Source organism: Saccostrea echinata, unplaced genomic scaffold (assembly GCF_033153115.1).
Source record: "Saccostrea echinata isolate AGI-Se365-2 ecotype Australia unplaced genomic scaffold, CSIRO_AGI_Sech_v1 ptg000054l, whole genome shotgun sequence".
In the NCBI taxonomy this organism is placed as follows: Eukaryota; Metazoa; Mollusca; class Bivalvia; order Ostreida; family Ostreidae; genus Saccostrea; species Saccostrea echinata.
In genome coordinates, this window is record NW_026889803.1 from 47,636,681 (window position 1) to 47,646,462 (window position 9,782).

General features: G+C 32.3%; 1 protein-coding gene across 1 annotated transcript; it reads left to right on the top strand.

Moving 5' to 3' along the window:
• The first annotated feature begins 380 nt into the window (after window positions 1-380).
• Window positions 381-7,469, top strand: LOC133172093 (ubiquitin-conjugating enzyme E2 J2-like). Its single transcript, XM_061306901.1, has 8 exons — window positions 381-468; window positions 1,487-1,615; window positions 2,225-2,265; window positions 2,761-2,863; window positions 3,099-3,189; window positions 4,099-4,146; window positions 4,998-5,078; window positions 5,206-7,469. The coding sequence occupies exons 2-8, from the start codon at window positions 1,494-1,496 to the stop codon at window positions 5,422-5,424; spliced, it is 705 nt and encodes a 234-aa protein (XP_061162885.1). The 5' UTR covers window positions 381-468; window positions 1,487-1,493; the 3' UTR covers window positions 5,425-7,469.
• The last annotated feature ends 2,313 nt before the right edge of the window (window positions 7,470-9,782 follow it).

Here is a 9,782-nt window from a genome sequence, read left to right on the forward strand (position 1 = left end):
ACTCTGAATTTTTTAAAAAAAAATTGAATCAGTAAAATGTTTATTTTTAAACGACAATTTCTAAAGTGTGGGGGAAACGGTTTTTTTATTTTAAAAAATGATGAACTGGCAAAACTACGAGTTTTCTTTCTCTGTTTCTAGTCTGATGAAAACCCTCCAAGCAATAATGAAACGTTGATATTCTATCATCATGTCCATATTTATATATATAGTTAAAAAATATAAATAGCAACTCGTCATATATCAAAATATAATGATTAAAAAAATAGTTGGTTCAAAATTTCCCATCTTCAGTATCTTATGAAAATGAGGAAAGTTCCGGTAAAAATCAAAGGAGAAACGACGCAACTCGAGTAAAAAGTCATCATCACTGAGACGCTTGCCGGAAACAAGAAGTCAAGTTGCTCGAAGTTGGCAATACTGTCAATTTTTGACAGCCTGTTCTTGTCGCATGGGAGGATCCTTCTGGTAAATAATACTGAGAATTGTATATTTTGATGTGTTAAGCCTAAGAAATGTTAATGGTGTTAGAATTTTTCTCACTTTTCGTAAATTATTCTCGCCTTTTTTGCAAGGGCAGTGAAAACAATATAAGCTATCTAATATATTTATCTCTAATAAGATGAGAAAGAGATATTCTGATACTTTTTTCTTTTACTCGAAAAGCTACATCAATCCTGATTCAATTTTTTTCACAAAAAAGGGGAAAAAGCTAATTAGCATATATATGTGTGGGTGTCACAATGGAATATCCAAGGTTACCAGATTATTTTGAGGTTTCATTGATAACATGCACAGTAACGAATCTGTACATGCATGTTGTTAAAGCCATTAGTTTGTTATATTTTTTACTTAATTGTGAATATGAAAACCTGAGCTTAATTATGTTAAATATTAAATACCATAGGCGCTCCCCATCTAAATTGGTAAGTTAAAAAAATATTGTATCCCTATTCTTAGTCTCTATAAAATCAAATAGACTTGCAACTCCACACCATTTTCATCCCCTGATCTCCTGATCTCAGCCGGAAATGCCTAAAGTCTATAACTACGCTTGTTTTAAGCTATGGTATATATGTATTCTCACAAACAGTTTACATTCGTAAATGATCAGTTATTTTGTTTAGAAATTATGTTAAACATGTGTTAGTCAAAACTGACTACTTCCAGCAAAGTTAAAATAGCCAAAAATGACTGGAGTTGCAGGCCTTGTTGATTTTATAGTGTATGGAGCACCTATGTTAGATACATTTACATGTGCTGAGACTATAAATCATGCTTAAGAAAAGAAATATGCTTGTTTACGGTTACACGACTTACCCTAATTTTATGTGCTGACCCAAATATATATTTTCCTTGCCTTTATGTGAATAAAAAAAACCTGAAAAACGTAAATGCAAAATCCTTCCTACTGACCCTAATTTTTATTAGCATATTATAATAAACAATTTTTTTCTCAGACCTCAACAAACTCTGTTATTTGTAGAATCACAATGAGCACCAAACGTGTGAACACAACAGCGACTGCTCGCTTGAAGCAGGATTACATGAGGATAATGAAGGATCCTGTACCCTACGTCAGAGCGCTCCCTCTCCCTTCCAATATACTGGAGTGGTAGGTACCCATAAAAGTCTGCTTAACCATGTTAACCAGAATCTTTTGTTTTCACATTTAAAAATTATATGAAACTAAGATTAAACTTCTCTAAAAAGTATATTCTAAATTAGGCTTTCACCCATCCCTAAAAAGTTAGTATATTGTAAATTAGAAAAATCTCACAAAAATGTTTCCACTTGCAAAAAAACATGCATTGATTATAATTGTTGTGGTAGATTTTGTCATTGGAAAGTATTTATGTAGTGATAAAGATATATATGTTAAGTTTTTAGAAACTTTCAAGTCTGAAACTTGTGAGATGATGCATAAAATGGTAACATAAGATCTTTATGGAAAGGGAGGATGATATATTTTTCTTCTTTAGAAAAAAATCATTACCATGATTACTGTAGCTAGTATAATCTTCAAGATTTAAACATGTACTGTACATATGTTTATTATCACATACTGTCATAAATGTTTATAGAGTAATTAATCATACTGTGTGGTTTGACTTGAGGGTAAAAAGTAATACCAAATATATTGTGGATAAATGCATAGAATTCATACTTGATAAATATTTGTCATTTCAATGTAATTCAGCTGTTTACTTTCATTTTGTTTTAGGCATTATATAGTGACAGGACCAGAAAAATCTCCTTATGAAGGTAGGGTTTTCTTTTATTAAAAGAATGTGTTTTATTTCAAATATTATATCCAGAATAATCTGTTTTTATCACAGGTTCTTAGAAGTTTGCAATTTTGTACTTTACATTGTTCATGTTGTTTGAACATTGTTTCATGAAATTTGAAAGCAATTTACAATTGGTAATAAACAGTGTAGATGAAAATATAGTCAATATACAGTTGAACTTCAGTATCTTGAACACAGATATCTCAAATACCATGGATATGTCAAAGTGATTTTGAAGTCCCAAGTGCTTATTTCTTAAGTATTTTACCTTGGATATCTTGAATCCTCGGATATCTCGAAGCATTTTCTTGGTCCCTTGAAGTTCGAGATAACAAGGTTTGACTGTACTATAAATTTAGCAGGAAAGAGTCTCGGAATCTAAATACATGCAAATGATTAATGTATGGTTTGCTTCTTTTGTATTAAAGATTTCATTAAAACAACTGCCTGTCATATGTGTGTTTTACAGGTGGAATATACCATGGAAAGCTCATATTTCCACGAGAATTTCCGTTCAAACCACCTAGTATATACATGATTACTCCAAATGGAAGGTTTAAGTGCAACACAAGGTAATACTTTCTTGCCGAAATTTTCCTCCTGTGATACATTTTTCAGAAGGAATTTTGAGCTGATTTCAAGACATCTTTATTTGTAAGGAAATTGAAAATAATTTTGAGTGATATTGAACTTGAGTTACCATATTCGAGTCTAGTGGCATATTAACAAAAACGACCACATGATTTTGTGGATCAGCTAAGAGCATATTTGAGTCACTGTGTAGTTAATCTAGCTTGTTGATTTCAGACTGTGTCTGTCTATCAGTGATTTCCATCCTGACACCTGGAATCCTGCGTGGTCCGTGTCCACCATACTCACAGGATTACTCAGTTTCATGGTCAGTACATTACAGTCTCGGACAGATATTTATACAGCAGCCTGGATAGTCATTGGCTATTATTCAAACTCATTTTGTCTCTCAAAAGTGTTCCATCTTAAATGAAATGAAGTGAAATAATACATGATCTGGTATTAATATCTGAGAGGAAGAAATTAGAAAAACACTGATCAGTTATACAGCAAAACATGCTTATAGTGATGTGCCAGGGACTAACACTTATGATTTGTTATTAACTTAGAGTTCTACACCAGGCGTACCCGACTGACTGAGTCTACCGTACTTAACAATAGGTCTACTAGGATGAGATCTCCGTCTACTAGAGGGACTAGCCATCTGAGAAAAATAAATATGAACCTATATTTCAAACCTTAAAATAAAAAAAATCTACTCAAATAATAATATTATTAAAAAGAAAATCAATAAAATAAAATCATCTTTCCAGACAAAAGCACTCGACAAAATCTTTATATATATATATATATATATAGTAATATAAAGGTCATTGTTGAAAGAGATTCTTTACGATTTTCACTTCAATTTGGAATAAAAGTAAAATTTATATTATCCGCTTTTGATTAATTTAATGATATTGAATTTAAAATATGAAGTTGAATATGAAGTTAAAATAGTTATTAATAGGATGAGAAAATTTTGGAATAAATAGAAAAAATAATTGTTTCCTGGAGTTTAAAAAAAGTTTTGAGTCAGTCGGGAGAGAGCAAACAAAATTTTTTTAAAAGATGGCCTTAACCTTATAAATATATTTCATTAAGCCTGATAACTGGTGTTGAGTTCATAATACTGTATGTTTAAAAACTTCAGTCAATAAAAATTGAAGTAAGTGTGATTTTAATATATGCAGTGTAGTGTAATCATGTTATACTGAATCTATTTTTGTATTTATAGCTGGAAAAAGATCCCACACTAGGAAGTATAGAAACATCAGACTACACGGTAAGTACATCCCAAAGATAAATATCTATGACATCTAATTCAAAGTTTAAATACCCAAATAGTTTAAAATAAAATGAATTATAAATACATGTATTTAAACATTTTTGGTCTAAATTCAATTGCCAATGATTTGGATTGCCAAATTTCTAAGGGAAGGAAATAAGAATGAAAATGTTAATATTGAGCTGGATACCATTTTATTGGATGATTTGATGACTGCACTGTATGATTCATCTGGAGAACTTTATGAGATATCAATTTTGTATTCCATTTACTCCACATATGTACTTTTTCATGAAATATACCGTATATACTCGCCTATAAGTCGGTCCGCCTATAAGTCGATTGTATATTTTTAGGTTATTTTGGAGGGATTTGCCATTGACCCGCTTATAAGTCGGTACAGCTTTTTGCAAGAATATATTGACAATTTCAAACCAATGGTCTTATGTTTTTACTTGTGTTTCAAATATTTTTTTTAAGAAATGACACCAATATTCTGTTTTCTCAACAAATAAATTCTGTATCAGTACTCTAATGAATTTACTTTTGTTTAAATAATCTACCAACATTCCGATGATATTTATGAGAAACTTTATGATTACTTGTACTTTATGCATAATCTTAGAATACATCAATAATGTGTCCAGACTTTTGACAACGATAATCGTTGGAAGTGATTAAAAAATACTACATTTCGCATTTCAGAAGAATACCAATCTCTTTATGACTCGCCTATAAGTCGGACACAGAGTTTTGGACCGAAATTTAACTCCCAAAAAACTGACTTATAGGCGAGTATATACGGTACCCAGAAATATAATAGATAAGGTACCTGCTTGTATTTATAGAAGAGACAACTAGCTGCCCAGAGTGGTTCTTTCAATCTATCAGACAAGGTCTTCTGTGATCTCTTTCCTGATGTTGCAGAGGTATTTTTCACCATTTTTTCAACTTCTTAGGCCTCATTAACTCCTCATCTGATTAAGTAGTTAACGTTGCCAAAGAAAAATCTCTTGTGTGAAACTTTTTAAATGAGTAAATCTTTCTCTTTCCCAGGAAATTAAGGAGGAACAGCAGCGAAGAGCGGAAGAATTAAGACAGTCAACCAACCGTGGAGCAATAGGTCAGAGGTCACATTCAAATGATGGACCAAACCCGGCAGACCATGAAAACCAGGGACTGTTTGGGAGTGCTCTGGCAAATATCTTTGTGATTGTAGGACTTGCAGCTTTTGCATACACTGTAAAATATGTTCTTAAAAGCATTGTGGAATAGGAGAAGTGATAATAGCTGACCTAGCCTATGAATGGTTGTACTGGAATGTCTTTCATTAAGTCTTCTTTTTAATATGTACAGTTTATCATCATAATAAGGGACCGGATTGGACCTTGTTTTGTTAAAATTCATATAATGGGAGCTTGTGTCAAAGGAGTTAGTTTTAGATACTTGGAAATATGAGCTCTAAATGTTATTTTTATCAGTCATTTAGAATATTTGTACATTTAGCTTTGGGAATATAGAATCGGGAAAAAGGAAGAAGTAGGTCTTTATCTGAGTAGTGATTTCATATACAGTCAAACCTTGTTATCTCAAACTCCACAGGACTGAGAAAAAACTAAGAGATATCTGAAGATTTAAGATATCAAGGGGAAAATACTAAAGGAATAAGTAGGAATATGTGGTTGGGATTTCCAAATCACATCGACATATCCATGGTATTCGAGATAATGGTGTTTCAGATAATATTCGAGATAATGGTGTTTCAGATAATGAAGTTCAACTGTACTTGATGACGAATCTCAACCTGCGTGTACAGGAAGTAAGATCGTAAGGATCATACTTTTGTTACCTGAGGGCGTAATTAAAAGAAAGTTTGCCTCCATTCTTCTGATTCAGAAAAAAATTGGTAGGAAGGAAGGGAACTCTTTTTCAATAACAACTTGTGAATATCAAATCAAAATAGTTGTTGCCAGGGTGAGAAAATTTTAGAAAGGATAAATGAATAATTGTTTCCTGGAGGTTTATAAAAAAAAGTTTGAGTTGGTTCATTTTAGTATGTCAGTTGGGAGAGGGCAAACAGACATTTTTTGAAGATGGCCTGCTCTAATAATAACTTGGGAATAACCTAATAATGACTTGGGAATAACCTAATAATGACTTGGGAATAACCTAATAATGACTTGGGAATAACCTAATAATGACTTGGGAATAATCTAATAATGACTTGGGAATAATCTAATAATGACTTGGGAATAATCTAATAATGACTTAGAGAAGACTTGATGTAATTTAATTTATCTGGTTTGAATTCTGTGATTTATGCTGTTTTGTTAACATCAAATACATAGTGTTTATCAGAACTGTTACAACACTTCTCCTTGACTTCATTAATTTATAAACATCTTTTGAAAGTTATCACTACATTCTTAGAAAATCTAAATCTAAAAAGATCTTTCACAGAAGGTTTTGTTTTAGAACACAAAAATAATTTTAATGCCATTAATTTTTTTCATAACAAAATATTACCCATAATGGAAGGTTTATTTTGATTCTTAAATGTATAATTTTGTGTATGAATTGAATGGACCTGGTGCAGGAGTTTAATTTTATGTTTAAAAGTGTTTTTAAAAAAGAATACGGTTGCACACAGTACAACTTCTGTGTATATAAGCATTTTATTTGCCACTGAAATAGTGATGTGACCTTAACATGTATTCTATGTAGATGCTTATTTCCATGTTTGTTTTTAATACACACTCGTCTGTAAAAGTGACTATATATTTTAGAAATAATTATGTGTTATCTGTTTTTTTTTCTCATGTTTATTTCTACTATGATGAATGTTTTTGGTATTGTTTATTTTCTTGCAAATGTACCATTTAAGATCAAGATGAATGTAATTAAAATATGCTACTGTAAATCACTTTTTATTTGCAAGATCTTTATTTTAAAGTTATTATGGGAGAGACCGTCTGATCACAAAAATGTTATTTTCCTGCATATCTTCTCCTATATATATTGAAGAATTACAACAATTACCAGAATTTCTGAAAGTTTTGGCTCGCATATAAATATTATAAGGCTTTCTCAGGAAAATAAGGTGTCGCAAAAAAATGGTGATCTAAGTATCAATATTTCAACTGAACATACTTGAGGAAGATAAAAGGAAAGGTGTAACTGAGCATAACCTCAATAACATATAACTGTCATAGTTTGTAAGTTACTTGGTAATGACATAAAATGCCAATAAGTATTGTTCAAACATATTTTAATTACATTCATGTTATTGATTATTTCCAATATATATTTTACCAGTATAATTTGTCTTGTCTTATTTGAAACAATGGATAGTGTTCAACATTATCATCCTACTAAGGTTTGAAGAATAAGATTTTTTTCAAAAATTAATTTCTCAATTTCTATGAAAAGGTTTTATGCTTGTGTAAATTTTTGGAAAGGGGGGGGGGCGGTTGGTCGGAGGTTATGAATTTAAAAATGCTTTTTTTAATTCTTAATTTTTTTTGCCTTGATTCCTCTTCACAATGTCAAGGTTTTCTGATATTGTTTCTCTTTACAAACCCTTGACAAAAGTCCTATTTAAAAGTCGGTCTGGAAAGCTACCATTTCATTTTTTTCTGGTGAATTACTGTTGTCAATCAGAAAACAGCTTTTATCGTAGGTTAGTTTAGTAAATCAAATATATGTCTTTATATATATATATATATACATATATATATATATATAATCCAAGTATCAAGAGTATCTACATACATCTACATACATGTCCTTGTCCGACGCAATACTATAGTATCTCAGAAGTTTTTATTAATCCTCTACCAGTGAAACCGGAAGGGACTATAGGTTTCCTCTTCGTTTATCTGTCTGTCTGTCCCACTTGGTTTTCCGCTTTTTTATTACTAAACGCATGCAGACATTGATATGATTTTTAGTAATGAAGTGTATCTTGTTTACAGATCACGTTTGCATTTCATTCTCCTTTGATGATTTTTGACGGTCCCTTGTTGTTGTTAATGGGTTTTTTTTTAAAAATTAATCTACAGACTTTATGTTCACTATATACATTTAGTAATTGAACAATGCAAAAAGAAAGATTTTAAAACATTCCAAAGCCAAAGATTCAGTTTGTCCTTTCGAAATTTTTCACAACTTAATTTTGGATAAGTATTATTGTTATACCTTTAAAAACGGTTCCTATGTTTTATACTAAAATGTTTTACTGAGCGGTCATAAAAAGTCTATGTTTGACAGCAGAATGAGATATTGGACCTGTCGATGAGATATTGGACCGTTTTCGTCACACTGTGGGTGGGATCAGCTAAATCTTATTTTCATTCGTGACAGTAACGGAATTGACCAAGATTAACCGCATTGCGAGGAAAGGAAATTTACATCATGGAAGCAAGTACAAGATACATATATGTCAAAAAAAAAAAAAAATAAAAAAAAATAAATAAATAAAAGGTATAACAAAACATTTCGGGCAACATGCGTTTTGTCGACCCTCGAACCAAGCTGTTTCCCTTCGGCCTAACGGTCTCGGGCAAACAGTTTGGTTCTTAATTGGGTTTGACAAAACGCATGTTGCACTCGAACCCAGTCAATAAATGTATAATATTTATGAAATTCTTTCATATCAACATTTTTTCTGATCACTGTCATTACACAAAACATGTTTCATTACAATAAGAGATATAAAATTCACTATTTACTGCTGTATTCCACTGCCTATAGTCAACCTCTTGATATACACTACCAACTGATTTTGCTGTAATCGTTAGTCATAATCAATATGAAAAGAGTTGATAGGGAGCAAAGGAAAATGGCAGGAAGGGGAGGAAAAGGGTAAGAAGATAGGGAAAGGAAAGGAAAGAAGGTATAGGATCGGTGAAGGAGAAGGAAGCTGTTTTGGGGGGCAGGGAAGGAAAAGGAAGAAGGGTATGGAAACGGGGAAGGAGAGGAAGGAGATGTTTATAAGAACAGGGGAGAAGAAGGAAGAAAAGTATTGTGACAGGGATGGAGAAGGAAGAATGATATGGGACAAAGAAAGTGAAGGAAGAGAAGGTATTGAAACATGGAAGGAGAAGGATATTGGAACAGGGAATTAGAAGGAAGAAAGTATGGGGACAGGAATGGAGTAAGAAGAAGAGGATGTGGCTGGAAGAGAGAAGGAAGAAGGGTATGGGAACAGAGAATGAGAAGAAAAAAGAGGTGTATGGGAGCAGGGAAGGAGAAGGAAGAAGGATATTGGAACAGGGAATGAGAAGGAAGAAGGTATGGGGACAGGGAATGAGAGGGAAGAATAGTATGGGACAGGGAAGGAGAAGGAAGAAAGGTATGGAAACAGGGGATGAGGGAAGGAAGGAGGGTATCGAAAAGGGAAGGAGAAAGAAGATGTTTATGGGTACAAGGAAGAAGGTATGGGGATAGGGAATGAGAAGAAAGAAGGGTAAGGAAACAGGGAATTATAAGATAGGATGATGTTAATGGGGACAGGGAAGGAAAATGATGAAGGGTATGGTGACAGGGATGAAGAAGGAAGAATGGTATAGGGATAAAGAAAGAGAATTCGAAAGAAGAAAGGACATTGGAACAGGCAATGAGAAGGAAGAAAG